This window comes from Plasmodium brasilianum, chromosome 11 (assembly GCF_023973825.1).
Source record: "Plasmodium brasilianum strain Bolivian I chromosome 11, whole genome shotgun sequence".
NCBI classification, from domain to species: Eukaryota; Apicomplexa; class Aconoidasida; order Haemosporida; family Plasmodiidae; genus Plasmodium; species Plasmodium brasilianum.
The window spans coordinates 630,001-650,378 of record NC_090124.1 but is presented as its reverse complement, the minus strand read 5'-3'; the positions used below and the strand labels follow the sequence as shown (position 1 = coordinate 650,378).

General features: G+C 26.1%; 4 protein-coding genes across 4 annotated transcripts in view; 1 reads left to right on the top strand and 3 right to left on the bottom strand.

The window, feature by feature from the left end:
• Positions 1 to 226: 226 nt before the first annotated feature.
• On the bottom strand, positions 227 to 9,814 carry MKS88_003604 (uncharacterized protein; the record flags this gene model as incomplete). The annotated part of the gene is made up of 1 exon (XM_067216708.1): positions 227 to 9,814. The coding sequence occupies one exon, from the start codon at positions 9,812 to 9,814 to the stop codon at positions 227 to 229; it is 9,588 nt and encodes a 3,195-aa protein (XP_067072416.1).
• A 2,560-nt stretch (positions 9,815 to 12,374) lies between these two features.
• MKS88_003603 (riboflavin kinase) lies at positions 12,375 to 14,396 on the bottom strand (the record flags this gene model as incomplete). The annotated part of the gene is made up of 1 exon (XM_067216707.1): positions 12,375 to 14,396. The coding sequence occupies one exon, from the start codon at positions 14,394 to 14,396 to the stop codon at positions 12,375 to 12,377; it is 2,022 nt and encodes a 673-aa protein (XP_067072415.1).
• A 920-nt stretch (positions 14,397 to 15,316) lies between these two features.
• MKS88_003602 (high mobility group protein B4) lies at positions 15,317 to 19,036 on the bottom strand (the record flags this gene model as incomplete). The annotated part of the gene is made up of 11 exons (XM_067216706.1): positions 15,317 to 15,483; positions 15,877 to 15,942; positions 16,112 to 16,156; positions 16,449 to 16,536; positions 16,658 to 16,696; positions 16,854 to 16,917; positions 17,081 to 17,115; positions 17,316 to 17,375; positions 17,484 to 17,552; positions 17,698 to 17,800; positions 18,942 to 19,036. The coding sequence occupies 11 exons, from the start codon at positions 19,034 to 19,036 to the stop codon at positions 15,317 to 15,319; spliced, it is 831 nt and encodes a 276-aa protein (XP_067072414.1).
• Positions 19,037 to 19,165: 129 nt separating this feature from the next.
• The window catches only part of MKS88_003601 (exosome complex exonuclease RRP44), a gene marked incomplete at both ends in the record, with an annotated part of 3,063 nt that continues 1,850 nt past the window's right edge, over positions 19,166 to 20,378 (top strand). Inside the window, one exon of the mRNA XM_067216705.1 lies at positions 19,166 to 20,378. This exon is cut by the window's right edge and continues 1,850 nt beyond it. Within this exon, the coding sequence (XP_067072413.1) occupies positions 19,166 to 20,378 (1,213 nt within the window).

Sequence of the window (20,378 nt, the reverse complement as noted above, 5' to 3'; positions counted from 1 at the left end):
ATTAACATTTTTTGATAAAGCGTTAAGAATATTAATGTGTCTTTAAAATGAATAGGCTGAATACTGGTTTGTTTAAATGTGACTAAATGTACCTATTTTATTTTTTTATTATTTTTATTTTTTCTTTTTTTTTCAAAAATATATAATGTCAAAATTAAATTATGCTAAAAAAATATAATAGATAATAATTTAGGAATAACCAATGTTACACGGTAAAACAAGAGTATTAAGTCCTCCCCGTATATTTGCTTATCTCATTAAACCACTTCTTGGATATGAGCTCAATTTCATCATCTGGATGATCATTTAGTTCAGAAAATATTTGATACAAATCTTGAAGAGAAAAGAATAATTCTTTATAGCCAATTGTTTCGTAAATATATTTTAATGTTAATATGATAGCTATGGTAATTTTAGTACTAGCATTATTATTATCATTTTTAATTGATAATCTCATAGTCATAATTTGTATTTTTGATGGATCGTTAAGATATAAAGAATATAATTCAAATAAAATTAATTTGAGTATGTCTAATAAAATAATGGACGTTTTTTTCATATCAATATGCTCACTGTTTCTTATTATATCTTCATTAACATTATTTTGGACGTCATAATTTACATGAACTCTTGGTAAATATACAAAGAAGTTAAAACAGTCTATAACATGGTCCAAACAAATTTCATAAAAAACAGGTGTAATATTTGTTTGATTTTTTTTCTCATTTTTTAAAATTTCATATAAACAAATTAATGCACAATATCCAAGATCAAACCAATACCATTTATTTTTTAAGACATTTTTTCTATTCTTTCGTTCTACATTGTCTTCGACATCATTTGTAAATTTGGGAAATTTTTCATCTTCCTCGTCTTCTTTATTTTCGCGATTTCTACCATAGTTCTCATCTTTTCTTTCTTCTGTCTCATTCCTCAAAAGGGAACTATCATTATTGTTATTCCAACTACCACTGTTGTTTCCAGTAATTCTGAACTTGCTTCCTTCATATATGCATTCACTATTCTTTTGACATGCTATTAAAGTCAGCTTGATATTGTTGAGTAGATCAAGTAGGTACTTGCTCCTGTTACTTAAAATTGAACCAAAGTTTTGATAGAGCCTGTAAAAGTATATAAAATATATTCTTCTTTCATAGACTGTTTTATAACATTCCAAAATATTAGATGCGTTAGATTCAAAAATCTTTCGTTCGAAACATGAGACGAGTCTACTAAATAAATCTTGTAAACAAGTCAGCTTAATCTTGGATGATGTATATAATAGTGATGTTACTATATTTTGTTCTTCTACCCTAAGATCAATAAGCATCTCATCTTGTGTCTTATTCCCTATATGATTTGATACATCGTATTTAACACTATAACAACAGAAATCATGGCTGTTTAAATTCATTATTTTACCTTGATGTTTTTCATAGAGACTTGCGATATATTTATAACAGTTACTTATATAACAGTTTATTAACAGAAATAATAATTTTAGGCCTAAATCGCTGATTATGTTGTAGCTAGCACCAAAAAAATGCGCAAATACAAGCAGATGTTGATATATAAACAAAGAGTTATTAAGAACAAGTGATCCATTATGATCATATATTCTAGTTGGATTTTCAAAAAGATTCGAATTCTTCTGGTAATAATTAGTTATATTTTCTAAGCAACTTTTAATATCATTATTTGAGAATATAAAAAATAAATGATATATACTTAATTTTTTTAAAGGGTTTATAACAATTTTATTGATATGCTTTACTTTTTTGTCTTTGCTAAAATTATAGAAATTACTCTTAAGTAAATTCTTCTCATTCATTAATATATATCTTTTGTTATTTAAAAATAAAGCACAGAACAATTCAATCATTCGTTTCTTTGTGAATAAGGGGAAATTAATTAACAGGGAACATATACATTTTAAAATTGTATTTAAATAATAACTATCTATAAAAAAAATTTTGTTTAAGTCCTTACATCTGTTTGTATCTTTTATATACAGAATTTCACCTGAACCATATTCATATTCTACAATATTTTTCATATACCCATTGTCCTCTTCCTCGTAATTATTAATGCAGTTGTTATCATTTATGTTGACCTTTGAACCTGAGGAATTTATATCAAAAAGGTTGGAAGAAAAGGCACCAGTATATGCCAACGTACAATTATAATCTTTTTCATCACTAGTTGTAATCTCATTTATTGTACCTACATGTGCTGTGTATTTTTTATACTCTTCATATATCTTGTCCATTTCTGAGTACAACGATTTTTTCTTTTTACCCTTTTTGATATTACTACTATTCGTTGTGCTATTTGTTCTACTGTTCTCTCTTGAAGAATCATCACAATTTTCCTCCTCTGTGTCTTCCCCATAATATTCTTCCTCAACTATTTCATATCTTTTTTTCCTTTCATTCATTTCATTTCCAAAAACTAAGTAATATTTCTCAAACAGATTTCTTAATATTTCATTTATTTTTGACACAATTAAAATTTGCATAGAATTATCTAACTTTATTTTGAACAGTGCTTTGTTGAATATATTATGTATATATATTTCGTTCAAAATTGAAAATGACTTTTTGTTTTTTTGGTTATATAAAGAATACATTATAGCATCAAATATGTGCTTTGCGTCTATGTGGTTGTTTATTCTTTGATTAATGAACACAATAATTTCATTAAAAAGGCGCGAACCAACAGCATAGTTTATGTTCAACAGCTTGTTCACTATAAAATCATAAAAAGTTAAGAGTTTCCTGTTTATTATATCGCTAACTTTACAACTACCCCTGTTATTATTAGTACTTCTGCCACTGTCAACATCATCTCCATTATTTTCTATCTCCATATTCAGAATATCGTTAAATATATTATAAGCGAAATGACTGTTATCTAAATCGTTAACAGCACCTTGATTTGTGCTTTCCAAATTTTCTTTATGCTTCATATATTTTTTGTATCCTTCGTTGAATGCCATGTACTCTTTTTGCTTGTTCAGGTAAAACAAAAATTTATACAAAAATAAATTCTCAAAATAGTGCACATCGTTCTGTTTATTATTCTTCGGTCGCTCCACGCTCCTTTGACCGGATATTCCTGCTGCTACATCAACCTTAACTTCAACTTGTTCCTCCTCTTCTTTCTCTTCTTGATCACCCATGCCTTTTTCCCTCAAGTAATTACATAAATTGCATGAAGCACGAGCGCTGACTTTAAAGTTGCTCAGAATATGTGCCAATATGAATGTATCTGTATTTCGAAAAGCGAATTTCTTGAACAATATGTTCAACCTCTTATTGATAACTTTATCTTTAGCAAAACAAAAACAGAGAATAAAGTTTTGAAAAGTGGAAAAATATATAAAATATGAAATTAATTTGATACTACTTTTATTTGATGAATTAATAATTGAAATTAAGGAAATAATTTTCAAACATAAAAGTTTCATATTCTTCACTTTTTTTAAATGTGGTTTGATGTATTTTAGCTTAGTTTGTACATAAGCGGGGTAAGAAGTAGTTCTATTAATTATACCTATTCTCTTGTTATTTTCAAGCTCACTATTATAATTTTCCTTATTAATACTGCCAAAATGTTCTACATACCCAATAGTATTGTCATTATAGCTAGTATTTACTTTTCCCCTTTTCTTTAACTTGTTAACTTGGTCATTTTGCACTAATTTATCTTTTACAAATGAATGAGGGCATAAATACAATGAAAGAAACAACAACAAATGGTTGCTGATACAATAAGTTATGTCATGAGAATAATATATATTAAGAACATCTGTTATGTAATGTGTGCATGCGTGTAAATCTTCTATTTTAATTTTTATAATAAAATTTATAAAACAAATTGATATGACATACGAGCTGTAATTTTTATTAAACAAGAACATTAAGTTCTTCATCAAAACTATGAAATATTGTAAATCTATAATCTCGTTTCTAAAAATTCTATTAATAAATGTACATATAAATGCAAATATGTGTAAATGATAATGGCTAATCATATCTGCTTCTCCCTCATTCTGTACAAAATGTTCCATGTAACAACGATTACCTTTTTTTTTTTTATGAACAATCAGTGTTCTAAGTGTTTCATCTTCTGATACTGAACAATGGGAAAGCGAATTATAATTAGTTAACTTCCTTTTTTTTAAAGAAACTTCACGTATACTGCATTCATCCTTTGGGCTACATATCTGCTCGTTTTGTCTCTTCTTACCGTCAGTGAGTTGGCTCTTTGTTTGCTTTTCTTTATCTGCATCTTCTAACACGGTTGAAGCATCTGCCATAGTTGAAGCCTCAATTATAGTTGATATCTCAGCTACAGTTGAAGCCTCATCCAAAGATGATACCCCTTCCAATGTTGATGCCCCTTTTAAATATTGCTTCCTTTGAGAATCCACAAAAAGCCTTATTTTTTTTTTTATAAGTTTGTTAAAGGCATATGAGAGAGATTTCATATGTGAGGATATGTCTTCATAAAAGAAATAGATATTTTTAGAAAATAACGAAACAATATCTGATAGGAAATTGTTTTTAACTAACGATAAATGATATGTTATTAGTTCGGGTACATTACACATAAGGGTACATATATTTGTTATATATTTGATTATTTTTAAAAATAAAATATTATTTGTCTCTATAAACACTGATATTCTTTTAAAAATTTTTATATGATTTTTCACAAATTCTACATAATGATGAATATTGTTCAAGCTATTATTATCACTACTAATATTTATATTATTGTCTGATAACATAATAAGAATTTTCAAAATACTCAAACAACGAAGAGATCCCTTTGTTTTTTTTTTCACTACATGTGTTTCTATAAAAAGTAATAATTTGTTTTTCTCTGCTACACTCTTCACATTTTTGCACATTAACAATATGGAATTATAATTGTGATCCTTCTTATTTGAAAATAATTCTTTAAATAACATAAAATTATATATATCTAATTTTTCAATACATGAACGTATATCCTTTTTAAATAAAGAACTAGTACAAAAATTCTTAATAGATAATAACTGAATTATTAATATATCGTTATTGTATTCTATTATTCTCTTAATTATTAACTCACACATAGCCCTTATTTCACTTTCTTTATCAAAGTAGAAATGTTCAATAAGTTGTTCATGATATTTGAAAAAGCCTCTCAGATTTTGAAAAAATTTTTTATCCATCTCTTCAATATTTGGATTATTCAAGATAGCTGAATATTTAATTCTTTTCATTTTTCTAAGCTTTATTATATTTATAGGTTTCTTTGAGGTCTTACTAGAATAGTGTAAACTAAATTCTTTAAGTAACTTTCTGTTCATATATTTCACTTTCTCATTTAGTTTTTTATTCTCGGCACTCTTAATACTACTTCTTTCGATTACTGGTCCACCGTAATTTAAACCATTGTTCATAATGCTCTTCGCATTGGTATTCGAAGCGCCTATGTTACTATCATTTAAACGCTCCACTTTCGCCTTCCTCAGATAGCTACTGTCTAACACATTAACATAAAAATCTATTAAATATAGAAAGGGGTAGATGTACTCGTATTTGTAAAAGAGTTTCCAATTCATGCTTAATATCAATTTATATATTTTTGTTATTTTATATGGGTACGAATTTCTTTGCATAATTCTTCTTAAATGTATGAGTATTAAATTTTTTTTTAAGAAGTACACTGCAATACTGTTGTAAAAAATATCAACATGGAAATTTGATAATAATACATTAAAAAAATATTTATTTAAATAGGCAAATATAAATAAAATATATTTAATAACTTCATAACACTGAGGTTTGCGTCTATCCCATTTTCGCCCGTAAATAAGAGAATGAACGTGAACAGTATATTCATTACATAATGGTTCTAATGAATCTTCTATATTTCCTATTACTTCATTCTTATTATTATCACCTGTCATAAGACAAACACCCTTTTCTTCTTTACTATTACTACTACTGTTATTACTATTACTGACAATATTACTAATATCATTACTATTATTAACACTATTACTAATATCATTACTATTATTAACAGTATTACTAGCGCTATTATTATCATCTACAAAGTTAGCTTCGTTAACAACTTTATTCCTCCTGATGCCATCAGTTATATAATTTTCTGGGTAACTGGGACAACTTTCCACATTGTCTAGTAAATGAAAAATTCCTGCGTTTTTCATAATTCTGCTTCTATCAAACAATGTATTTAAAATATGATAATCTATAACTACACGTTTTTTATCATTTATTTTTTTGGCTTTATTGATAACATATCTAATTCTCGTGCTAGAAAAAACATATGGAGTACAAAGAATTATTATACCCATGAAACAATTTCCATAATAATTCTTTATATCTAATTTCCTCGTTCTTTTTTTCAAGTATTTGTATATTTCTATAGCGGCATTGGTCATCATATTAATATCCTTTATATACTTTTTTATATTATCAACGTTATATAAAAAAATAAAGTAATCTAAAGTATCACACACAAATTTTAAATACGTGCTATTCATATAAAATAAATTAAGGCATTTGAAATATAAGAAATAAGTTACTGAAGGGTCAATGTTATTAAACTGTACTATTGTTTTTTGAAATGATTCTACTACGCTCATGTACATTTTTTTACTAGTATAAGCATAATAACTGAAATTCTTGTTATCCATATTAACGAATAAAATTTTAAATATTCTTAATAAAAAATTTCTTAATTTTTTTTTTTCCACATGTTGTTTAATTTCTTTCTCTTTACAGATTTCATAGTCATCATTAGATTCATTATCTAATGATACTTTCGTAGATACGGTTAAAATATTTTCATTGATCTGATTTAATTCTCCTTCATCTACTTCATGTGCTTCATAACGAGTTGTGTTCAGTTCTGTATTGCAGGATCCAAAACATTTAAATAGGTCCACATTTGAAAAAAAATATAGTATTCTAATCAAGATATTGGTGCGAAAAGGAACACTATGCTTTACAAAATTTTCAATGGTTTTGTATCTTTGTTGCTTCATTTGCATTTGGATGAAATCATCAAAATTGTAACAACTGACATTCTTTAATTTGCACAAAAGAAAAAAGAAATTTTTTGTTAACTGGAAAATTCCGTGTACAATATCTCGTGAAAAAAAGGAATTACTTATGTACAAATCCTTATTATTTTCACAATCATATATTATAAAAAAAAAAGAAAAGTTGATATTAATAAAATTTTTAAAAAATTTGTCCTTTTTCAATTTTTCTTTATTTTTATTGTGCATCTTTATCAGTTTTATCATAAATAATTGTATGTAAAATTTCAAAAATATCTTATTGCGATTTTTATCCATTTCACAAAAATTATGAAGTTTCAATTCTTTAAATGCGTCAAAAATTATTCGATATAAGTATTTTTTGGATGGAAAAAGACTTATCAACTCTATTTTATACTTCTGTACATAATCAGTAAATAACATTTTATTCTCTTTTAAAAGATAAACAACCCTTGCATATAAACATTCGAGGAATCCTTTTGATTTTTCAATATTTTGTATTCCTTTTTCTATGAACCCCAACGGAAGGAAGTCTTTTACGAATATGTCTTTCGTTTGATTTCCTCTTTGGCTTTGTTGGCTGCTTGTTTCTTGGATTATTTTTTGACTTTGTTCACAGCACTGTTCACCAGTTCTTCTTTCTCTCTGGGTTTCTTTCTCCCTTCCCTCTACTATTTGTTCCTCATTTGAATTCTTTTTCTTTTTTGCTCTCAACCTATAATTATAAATAAACTTAATGCTCTTCAGAGCTTGTTCAACAATTTCAGGATCACCGATATCTACTTTTTCTTCATTAACATGGTTAAAAATTTTGACAATATTCAATTTGTTACTAAACATGTTAATAAGCTTTAACAAATGCTCATCTATTTTGCTGTAAACTTCAAATAATAATATTTTCTTTTTAAATAATTCGCTATTTTCACATATAAAATATTTAACTATTTCATAAAAGTGCGTTCTATATACTACACTGTTATTTAGGGTATTACTAAAACAATATTTTCTAAGTAACAATTCTAAGGTGTCCACATGTTCCAATTTCATTTCTTCAATTGCCTCCTCCATATCAGCTGTACCTACTGTTCCTGTTATACCCTCTGTTCCTTCTTTATCACTCTTTTTATGTGCTTCTCTTCTAATAAGGTATATATAAAAGGATATTAAATTAACTATAAATATTATGGTAAATTTATAATTTTCTTTATTTTGTAAAAGGGAAAATATAAGGTCTAATCGGTCCAAATTTAACTTCATGGAATAGCTTTTTATCAAAATAATTTTTATTAAATTGTCAATAACTTCGTATGCATCATTTAACTCATAAAATATTTGTAAAAGTTTTACTAGCATTTTTCCATCCTCTATAATGGCGTCCAATCTACTGTCAAAGCAGTTTTTTTTGTTTTCTTTTACGAAATTTATTATGTTCATAATGTGTTTCTCATCACTTCGCTGCCGTTGTTGCTGCTGCTGTTGTTGTTCTAGTTGCTCCATTGTGTTATCACTATATTGAAGATCCCCTTGTGTTTCTTTAAAATAACTGCTGAATGATATTTTGTACGTATTTTTGTATATTATATTTAGTAAAACAATTAGACATTTTACAAAACAAGAACATAACGAATTTTCCCTTATTCGATTTTCATGAAGCGAGAGAAAGTCATAATTTATAAACAAAAATATTTTATTTTTTAAAAATGATAAATCAAATTCTTTTTTGCATTTAAACATAGCAACATCAAAAATTTTCAAAAATTTTTCTAAAAATTGACAGCAATTTTGAATTTGCAGAAGAAAAATATTCTCTTTTTCTTGTACTAAGCTGTTCATTGAATTCATTTCATTTACTTTTATCGCACTACATATCTTCTTCCCAAGCAAATCAAAGACCTTTTTTGAATTGCTTATTAATACAAGAAGCACGTTACAGTAAAATTCAACTATATAAATGGGCATGTCAATGAAACTATTAACAATATCTTCTGTAATGGTGATAAAAAAATTTATATATGGAATGTGCGTTTCCTTCTTTCTAACGATTGCATTGTCACAACTAGAACTAAAGATTAATTCTATTAAATACTCAAATAAAATTTTATAAATAGCATTATTCCTTTTTATATGTTGCAAAAAAACAGATTTGTCTACATTTTTTAATTGGTCATGTTTAAAATTATTTATAAAAAAAAAGGGTGATGTTCCTTCTATGTATATAATTTCTAAAATATTTTTTAGTTCTACTAAAAAAATGTTGGGTAAAATACACAGTAAAATATCCTGACTACACTTTACATTAATTTCATATTTATATATTAGAAATTCGATCAGAATTTTAACTTCATTTTTATTTGAATATAGAGAACACAATTTTAAAAATTCTTTAATTTTTTTAAAAATTATCTTCTCTTCTTCTACTGTTAAAAATTCACGATGCTTTAAGTATATTTCAATTTCTCTTTTTTCATTTTCATCATAAAAACAGTGTACCGTATTCTGTTCTTCCACATAAAATAAGTTTTCAAATTCTTCAAATGATTTATTTATACTTATCAAATTTTCTAACACTTTCTTTATTGATACTAAATGCAATGGGGACACTATAATACTCTTATAAATATTTCTAAATAGCCTATATTTATTTCTTGTTAGTTTATCAATGTGTTTGTCTTCAAATATTTGCACCTGCTTTTGTATTCGCAGGTCGTGTAGTTGCTTGCTCAACATTGTGCAGACTGTGCGCAGGTATATATCATAAGGATATACTTATATAATTATATGGGCATATGGGGAAATATATATATTACACGTGCATACGGGTATATCTACATATTATGGGTGCATACGGGTATATATGCATATCATAATTGAATAAGGGTACATACGCATATCGTACGTGCATACGCGTATACATATACATTACACGTTCATACAATTAATTTTATTCAGATATAATATTATTAATGAAATATAAATGGAAGAAATATTACATAGGACTTGATACACTGATAAATAATTTTCAAAAACTATTTAGGGCTAGTATTCCATTCATCGAACTTTTAAACTAAATTATTTGTAAAATAAATGGCATGCAATCTACTTTATCTGCTAATCAACTAGGGTTGCTCTTTTGTATATGCTTAATACATTTATTTTTAATATAAAGGATGTTTATCCCTGTTAAGCTTAAATAAATGGGAATTTTAACACTTATGCATTTAATTCCTTCCACGTTTCTACATTTATAATGTATATGTACATATATATACATGCCCTTATTTTTTTCACCTTTTTACTTTTTTACAATTTTTTTGTTTCTCTATGGTTTGTAAGCAAATATTTTTATATGGGGCATTTCTGTAAATGACAAAATTGCAATGAAAACGAGCAAGAAAAGAAAAAAAAAAAAGGAAAAAAAAGCATAGAAGTAAATGTGGGCTCTATCAAAATTATGAGAAAATACAGATTAAAAAGAAATTGAGAAAAGTAGAAAAAGAAATGGTTAATAATTTGCAAATATGTAATGTATAATTTTTAACAAGTACAAAACGATACAGTAGCAAACACAAAAAAATAAAAAATATATAAGCAGATAGAAAAATGAACAAAATGCAGCAAAATGTAACAAAATGTAGATAACAAATTTTAAAAATAATAATATTTAATGAGCCTCCAGGCGACATACTACATTTAATGCATAATATGTATATATGTAAATAAAAATCAAAAATTCACAATTTCGTGTTAAAGGGATGTTAACGTAAAGAAGAAAAAAAAAAAAAAAAAGATAGAAAAAGAAAGTAGAATAAAATTTTATTTATTACCTTAACTTGTGCATTCACCTTTTTGCCCGTTTGACAGTGATCATTTTTTATAGGGTGAATAAAAGGGTAAAAATTTGATAGCAAAATTTAGTAAGAGTTATGAACAGTGTCAGTGTTAATTATATTTAAATTTTACATCTTGTAAGATTTCAAAAATTTTATTACAACTTCATTTTTTTTTTTTTATTATATATAAAAACACTTACGTTAAAATTGTACAAGTGAAAAAAACAATATATTACATCAAAAATGTCAACTATAGTAATAGGATTTAAAAAATAGGTAATTTTTTTTTTTTTCGTTCTGCTTAGTGTCGTAAATGGGCATGCATCTATATATATATATATGTGTACATCAGTATTATGTATATATGCGTTTGTATTATTTATGTATATATATATACATGCATATTAAGAGAAAGGAAAGACCCCATTTAACAGTAAGAATATATGCATGACTATAAGAGGATGTGTCAAAATTTTTTAATTTAAAAAAAAAAAGTAAGACACTGAATATGGTCAATATTAAAAGTGACCTAGAAGAAAAATAGAGAGCTACTTATGTTATATAATAACATATTTTAAGAATGAAAGAATCGAAAAGGACAATAAATAAGTAGATAAAAACAGTAGTTAACCGAATGAGTTGAAAATTTTCACATCTTTTACTACATTTCAGGGGCGTATATATATTTTAAGCCCATTTTCAATTTTACCTTTTTTATTCAGAGATCAATGAATAATAATTCATTTTTCGTGCATTTTTTTTCTCGAGCATGCTAAAAAATAACACAGGAAAAAAGGGAAAAAAGGAAAAAAAGGAAAAAAAAACTAATGAAAATTTTAAAAGAAGCAATCATGTCGAACAGATTTTTGTGATGTGAAAGCAAATTGAATTAAATTGCCGAGCAATGTACGTTTACAGATGAGCAATAGAAAATCTTTAAAAAAAAAAAAAATCAAGGCAGGTTGTATACACATATGTATACGTATGTGTGCATATGTACCCGCACAAAATGTTACTCCTGGAAAAGGACAAAAAAGAAAAAAAAAAAAAAAAAAAAAAGAACATCACTTAAATATACGCTTCACGCAGTTGGATGTATTCAAATAATTATTTCTTTTCTTCTAACATAATTTTAAAAATATAATGGTGTAAAAAAAAAAAAAAAAGAAATTGCTCGAGCTGACAAAAAATAATAAGGGGCGTATATTAGGAAAACGTCCATCCCCATAGCCACAAAAAAAGATCTGTTAATTTCTTCATTTCTACATTTCTTCGTTTCTTCAATTTTACATTTCTTCGTTTCTTCAATTTTACATTTCTTCGTTTCTTCAATTTTACATTTCTTCGTTTCTTCAATTTTACATTTCTTCGTTTCCTCATTTCTACATTTCTTCGTTTCTTCAATTTTACATTTCTTCATTTCTTCTTTTTTTTTTTTTTTTTTCGGTTTTACGTGATTACAACGAATTGAGGTAACTTTTACACATTACAAATTTGTCATCATTTTTAATTTTGTTCAGAATAATTCGAGCGAGTTCGCAATCAAACTGTATGGCTTGTATTAGATGTGAAAAGGAGGGAAAATTACTTTCGCTCCTTAAAATACCAAAAATAATTAAATGAATATTTTCATTATAGAACAAATTACTTGTCTGGTAATACAAAAATGCTTCTACAGTTATGTGCTTATTTTCAAAATAAGGGTTATACCCTATAGATATAACAGTTTTATAAATTTTCTTTTTCAATTTAGATAAGCCGAAGTATATACCTGGCATTATATCTGCTGAAGTTAGATTACTATTAAAAATATTTGCTGTTGGTATGTTTAAGTATTTACTGCCTCTTCCAAAACCTTTTACTACCTTTCCATATATATAAATATATTTATTAAATATATAAAACGTTCTCCATGATAATATATCTTTAGTCAAATTGCAGTTGCGTTCAAAGGGATATACAACATCGTTATATTTATTAGAATTATAATCTGAACTGTTTGATGATATGGCATCTTTACTACACTTACTATCCATACTATCTGTACTACCCTTACTATCGATACTATCTTTACTAACTTTACTACATTTATTATGTGCTATTATTATATCCTCCCAATTAATATCATCACAGTTTGAGGATATTGATGAATTCTTTTTCCCTTTGGCTATTCTGAAGTATCCATATCTTTTTGCATAGTTCACAAAACATTGACGATTGCTAAATACTAGACATTTTTTATAATTTTTAAAATTTTTTAAATCGTCAAATGAATTTATTAAAGTATATTGATTTTTAAAACTCTTCCTAATTTTAAAATATTTAAATAGAAGATGAGTTAATTTTTTATTTGAAGTATAAAATATAAAAAAAAAATTTTTTTTTTTTAGTAAGGACAAAAATTTATACACACCGATGTGTAATTTGGAGAGGATAATTATTCTATATAAATTTTTTATTTCTCTTAAGTATTCCTCATTTATTTTATGCTTTTTTACTATTTCTTCTTCTATAAATTGTGTCATATTTAATACATTATCAAAGGTTTTTATTTTTAAGCTTATATTATTATAATTTATTATAAACCGTTTTTTACATAAACGCGATGGGGGAAAATTGTTTAATTTGTATGTACTACATCTGGACTCCTCTTCATTGTTATTACTATCATTTGTATATTTATCCTTTTTACAATATTTCACTTTCTCACTTTTTAAATTTGTGCATAACTCAGTGCCTTCAGAATTCTCTTCTTCACAAAAATTATCGCCAAACGACTCCGACGAACTTTTTACATCCTTCTCTTTGTTACTAATGTTTAACACACATATTTTAGACGAAGCTATATTTTCACTATTAACGTAGTTACCATTTTGTATTAAGTTGTGAATTAACTGGTTTATAGGATTTTCTCCATTTTGGCTTCTCTGCCCATTTTTGTCATTTTCTCCACTTTCGCCGCTTTGCCCATTTTTTTTCCTCTCCTCATACTTATTCATATCTACCTGTTGACTGGTCCCAATTCTTATGTTCCTACTTGCTGAAACTAACCATTCATTTTTGTTTTCAAAGGCAATTATATTTTCCTCCTGATCGATTTCTCCTCCATTATTATTTAAAAGAAGCTGATTGCTATTTCTGTTTTCATTTCCTGCATTCCCTTGACATTTATTACACTGTGACTTAACATCTCGTTTTATTAAATAATGATATTTATTTATTACTTCATGTAAAACATCAAATAGATTTACATTTTTATCGATGTTGTTGAGGAATATTTGAAGCATGAAAATACATATTATTTTTTTTGCTTTTTCTATATTCTCATTATTATCTCCATTTTGTAAAGCATCTCTTCTACCTCTTCGCAAATTATTATGTATGCTTTGTATATAAGTAGTTATGCAACTTCTGTAATTTATTATATAAAAGTCTGCATCGATAAGGGCCATAGTTTTTTCACCCTCTCCAAAATCCATTTATTATTTTGTATTATGCATCAATATGAGTGGTAGTTAATAATTAATGCATAACGGTTAGTGGTTAGAAGTTCATTCCTATATAACACTTGGAAGCTAACCTTTAATAATTAACAATAATGCGAATAAAAATATATGTCGCTTAAAACCTTAGCGTCTTATTGTTTATATTAAAATGAAGTCATAACGTACAGAGGAGCTTCTTTTCTATCTTTTGCTTTTCTTTTGAAATATATTTAAAAAGAAAATTAACAAGGTTAAACAAAACGAAACAAAATGAAACTTAAAGAAACAAAAAGAAACAAAATTAAATAAAGTAAAAAAAAAAATAGGTAAAAATATCTTACAATCTTACAATCTTAAAATCTCTTATTTTTCAGTCGACTCTGAATATATAATTGTGATGCTTACAATAAATGATGCTGCTCATATTTGCGATGTGTAAGTACATTCTGTAAGAGCAATTTGCAAGTACATTTTGCAAGTATATTTGTTCATGTAAACGATTGTTGTAGAGGTTTACATAGCTGATTGATTCACCTATGGTTTATTCGTTCGTTTTTGCCCCTTACGTTTATTTATGCGTTATATGAATATACATATGCACGTATTCGCATATATATATGGATATGATAAGGTATGTGATTAGAATATACATATACATTTATACTTGTGGACATAAGAAAAAAAAAAAAAAAAAAGTTTTACATAATTAAAATGTGAATGATAGATGATATTTTTTAATAAAGCGTGCTGTTAGTATAAAATAAAAAAAAAAAAAAAAAAATCGAAAAAGCTAGCTTGTGCTTTTTTCCTGTTATTTTATATTATTTTATTTTTTTATTTTAAAATCAAAAGGGAATGTTCTCTTATTTTGTAATAGTACAAAAAAGAAGATCAAAAAAGATGTAGTTTTGCATTTAAATTTTTTTAAAATATGTTGTAATATCAGCATATATGTTTTTATTTTCTCCGATTTTTTCTTTTGTCTTGTTAGTTTGTGATTTCTTCTTCATCCTGCTCTTCTTTTCTTCCATGTCGTAATTATATTCCTTTTTATCTTCTTCACACAAATCAAATATCGTCTCTGTTTTGAAGTAAATGAATGGAAAAAGGGTTACAGAAAGGTACATACACAAAATAAAAGAAAAATAAAAGGAAAATGAGTATAAACGACCTAGTAGAAGAAAAACAAAAGATAAAATATAATACTTTAAGTATGAAAGTGTGAACTGCTATAATCTTGAAACAATAGAAAAATTAAACTTGACATTATTCGGAATTTATAAAATTCAAAAAATTATAAAATACGTTAATAACAAAAAAGAAAATAAAAAACATAAAATATAATAAAAATAGAATAAAATAGAATAACGAATGAAAACCTTTAATTCTTGTTACAAAAGAATTAATTTGTATTTCCCCTTTTTACAAAATAGAAATATAACATCCGTATAACTGTATGTCGTAAAAAGCTTACCTTCGTTTTCATCCTCCTCAACAAAAAATGTGCTGGTGCTTTGCTCTTTCAGTAGGTACAAACAATCTATATAAATGACACAAAATAAAAGAGAATGCTTGCATTTTTTAGCTTACAAAATATTAGTTATTAGTAGATGTAAAATTATTTTAAATAACTAGCTATTTGTTTCAAATTATCAATTGCAAATATTCATAAGAGCATATAAAGTATTTCCTTAATTTTTTTTAAAAACCTTCTAGAAATTTGTATTTTATTCCTTCCCTTTTTATGCACGATACTGAGAAAATAACAAATGATTGTAGTTATATATGCGCATATATGTATAAACAAAACATAACAAGCATAATGTACGAACGTCATACGAGTTACATACACAAGTAATAAACATAATACACGGATACGTGATTTTACTACTGTGTACACTTAGGAAAACTTAGTCATTATAATAAATAGACATCATAAATAGATATAACAAATGGATATCATATTTAATGATAACAATAAGTAGTCAGAATAAATAGCCATCATATTAAACGGTCATCACATATGATAGCATATGGAATCTTAACTTATATCAAGAGATGTTATATATCGGGAAGTGTTTTTTTCATTTTTATATTCAACTGTTTTATTAACTAATTCGATTAAAAATTTTATCTGTTGAAAATGGTGAGAAATTTGAAATACTATGTAATCTAAATAAAGGCAGGGGTATATGTTCATATTATTTCATATATCCATGGGAACCACACTTCATCATTTTATATTTTTAACTAACCAAAGCTTTTTGGAAAATATTAATAGCCTCATGGTTTATCTAATAAAAAGTTAACAAAAAGATAAAAGATATTTGCTATGTTATTGTAGTACGATAAAAAAAAAAAAAAAAAAAAGTGATGTGAAATGAAGTAAAAAACGGTGTCTTTTTTTTGAATAACATATAAGCATTCTCTTCTTTTATATTATTTTCTTACCTTTCTGACGTTATTATTTAAATGCATAATTTTTTGAATTTTCAAAACGGGAAATTTAATTGTGCTATTTATATCGGTATTCATAAAAAAGAGGGACAAAAAAAAAAAAAAAAAAAATACATTTTTATATTACACATCACGTTTTAGATGTAAAATTTTTAAAATAAGAAGGAAGAGGCCATAAAGAAAAAATATGGTAAAAATATGTCCTCTGCTTTTGAGCTAACATATCTCCTGGCACGTCCGTCATTTCAGATTTTTGCTGAGAAGTTAATAAATGTTGGGAAAAAATGAAGTATGTGTAATTGTGGGTAGCGATTGCTGTTCATTTCTTTTCCCCTTTATTTTCCCATATTTAGCCCTTTTTTGCGCATTATTTTAGCCTCCTTTTTTTTTTTTTTTTTTTTCCTTTTAATTAATATTGCAGCTTTTTGGCATTTTTATTGCATTTGTTTATCGTACCCATTCCAAGAGCTCTTCATTATATTTTAATTTTAAAAGTTGCGCTTGATCTTCAAAAATCTAACGGGAATAATAATAAGGCACACATATTTATAGACTTAACAATGAAAAAATTGGTTATACGAAACTACACGTTATCTCTTGCTCTGTTATGAAGTCATTCTTAACCTTTCTTTCTTCTTGAGATAAGGTCTTCCATCTACTACTTAGTTCTTTCTGAATGTCCGTTATCCTTATCTTTATAAAAATAAAACGTTAGGAAAAAATTTTGTCAAAAATTTTCATTAAAAATAAGAAATGAAATAGTGATGACAATACGGCATAAAATTGTGTTAACAAATTCGTAACTCTTTTTTTTTTTTTTTTTTTTTTGTTTCTTTACTGTTTCCTTGCTATCAGATTTCTCTAACAAACTATTTTTTACATTTTCTCTTTCGTAATTACAAAAAATGAGATAAGAGGATGGAGGCGCTTTAGGTTTTTTTCTACAAGTTCATGAAATGAAAAATAGAGAAAAACTTTATATAAAAATAACACGATATAGCATATTTCCATTTGTTTCTAGTAAGCATGTCTATTTCATAAGATTATTTATGAAGAATGATCCTAATATTATTTGTACTATGTTTATTAGTTATTCTTTTTATTACTCAATGTTTATTTGTGTTTTTTGATTCTTTCCTTTTTTTTTTTTTCTTAATTCCTTTCAGTTTTTTTTCAGTTCTTTTTAGTTTTTTCCCTAACTACTTCAATTTTTTCTTAATTTTTTTTCCTCTCTTTTTATTATTTTCCGCTTGGTATTATTATGTATACCTGTCCATTTTTATCGTCGTTTAAATTTCAAGAAAAGCCAATAAGAGTTATGTTTAATAAAAAAAGAATGTACACATAATATCTCATAATCTTTTTCATAAATGTGTAATCATTCAATTATTTATATGGGTAATTTCGCTTTTTTTCTTTATTTTAATATGCTATGAAAAAGAAGGTCTCGTGTATTATATTACACAAAATGCACGAGATTAGCAAATCAGCATAATAGAAAAAAAAAAAAAGAAAAAATATAAAGAAAAAAAAAAAAAAGAAAAAGCATACAAATAATAACACTACTAAAGTGCAAATTAGCTTTCTAGTGTTCTCCTTTTACTCCTTATTTTTCGTGAGTCATTTTCCATGAATTTTTTTTTTTTTTTCCCTCACAGTTCCACTTGCACTCCTTAAAAGTGAATATTGTTCGCAACGAAAAATAAACTTCGCAAGCGATGTTCTTCACGTGTTTTTGTTTTAAGGTACATTACGGTTTTATTTTGTTTTATTTTGTTTCACTTTATTTTGCTCTATTCTGTTTTATTTTGTTTCATTTTATTTTGCTCTATTCTGTTTTATTTTGTTTCATTTTATTTTGCTCTATTCTGTTTTATTTTGTTTTATTTTGTTTCACTTTATTTTGCTCTATTCTGTTTTATTTTTAGTTAATGATTTATTTATCCTATGCAAGATATTTTTTTCAGTTGTTATATAGAATCATTAAATGCTATAAAATACTCTTCTCATATGTTATTCATTAGTGAATTATTATTTTCTATACTGCAATTAAATACCTTTTTAATGCTTTTTATTAATTACCTTTTGTTAACAGTTTCATTCAGTTGACTTCTTTTGTCCTCTAGTTTTGTCGCCTTTTTATATTCCTTTCTTTTGTTACTTTCCATTGCACTCATTTTATATTTTTTTTTTTTTGCTAATCCTTTTGCCATTTCGTTAGTTCAGTCACTAGCTTGGCTTCCCCACAATTCTGTTTACACTTTTCCCCCCTTGTGCAAGGATCCCCCAATGAAAGTTAGAAAAATATGCATACGTTCAGGTTCCTAAACAGAAAGAACGATCAGCGTGTTCAGAAATGTTCGTACAAATGCAGCGCGAATTATAGAATTACAAAAATAATAAGAGAAATATATTTAAGAAATGATATAAGCTGCGGGATAGAAAAATGTAAAGTTTGTGAAAATAAAAAGAAGAAATTTTTAGATGGAGAAAGAAATATTCTTATTTTAGATATGGATAGTATAATTAAATATATGGATTTTTTATATGAATGTAATATTGATAATATATTAATTCCATTGACAATTTATGAACATGTCAGAACATTCAATAAAATATTATATAAAAAATTACATGAACTATGTTATGAGGTAGAGGAAAATATACCAAATAGTAGTAAAAGATATTCTGTTTTCGTGAATAAATTTTGTAAATTTACCTATGTTGATGATAATGTTCAGGAGAGTACAAAACAAATACAGGAAATTATAAAGATAGTAATATGGCTAAGACACCACAATCCAAAACTACACATAATAGTTATAAGTAATAATTTGTTTTTAAAAGAAGATTGTGAGAAAAATGATATATCTTGTTTTACTTTATTTAAATATGTAAAAGAATTAAAGAAAAAAAGTAATAAAAAAGAGGGGTCTCCAATTAATATAGACAAGTTAAAAATATATTTTGAAGATGATATGACTAATGAAAATAATAAACACGATTCGATGGTAAGAGAACAGGAAGGTAGTCATATACTTGTAGATAATGACAAATATTATGATAAAAAACAAACATTCGAACCACATTTAAGTAAAAAGGATATAATTCAAAAGCTTCGAGATAATGAAATAGTTAAAGGAGTTTTTCAAATTATATGTGTTAATAAAATGGCATTAGTAAAAGTTTCTGAAAATGAAGAAATTGTGATAAGAGGAGCTAGAAAAATGAACAGAGCAATACACAACGATATTGTGGTTGTTGAAATTTTGCAAGAAAGAGGGGAAGTGTCGGATGTAGAAGATGATTATTTTGAGGAGTTGATCAGTCCAGAGGATTCTGAGGAGGAAGAACAGAAGGAAAAAGTAAAAGAGGAAGAAAAGGAGGATACGCGAGAGCAAGAAAATACGCCTAAAAAGCAATCCATCGTACAGTCAAAAAGAAAAAACTATCAATTCAAAGAGAACAATGAAGAAAGGAATCATCCTGGAAAAAATGAAGAAGATTCGAAGGATGATG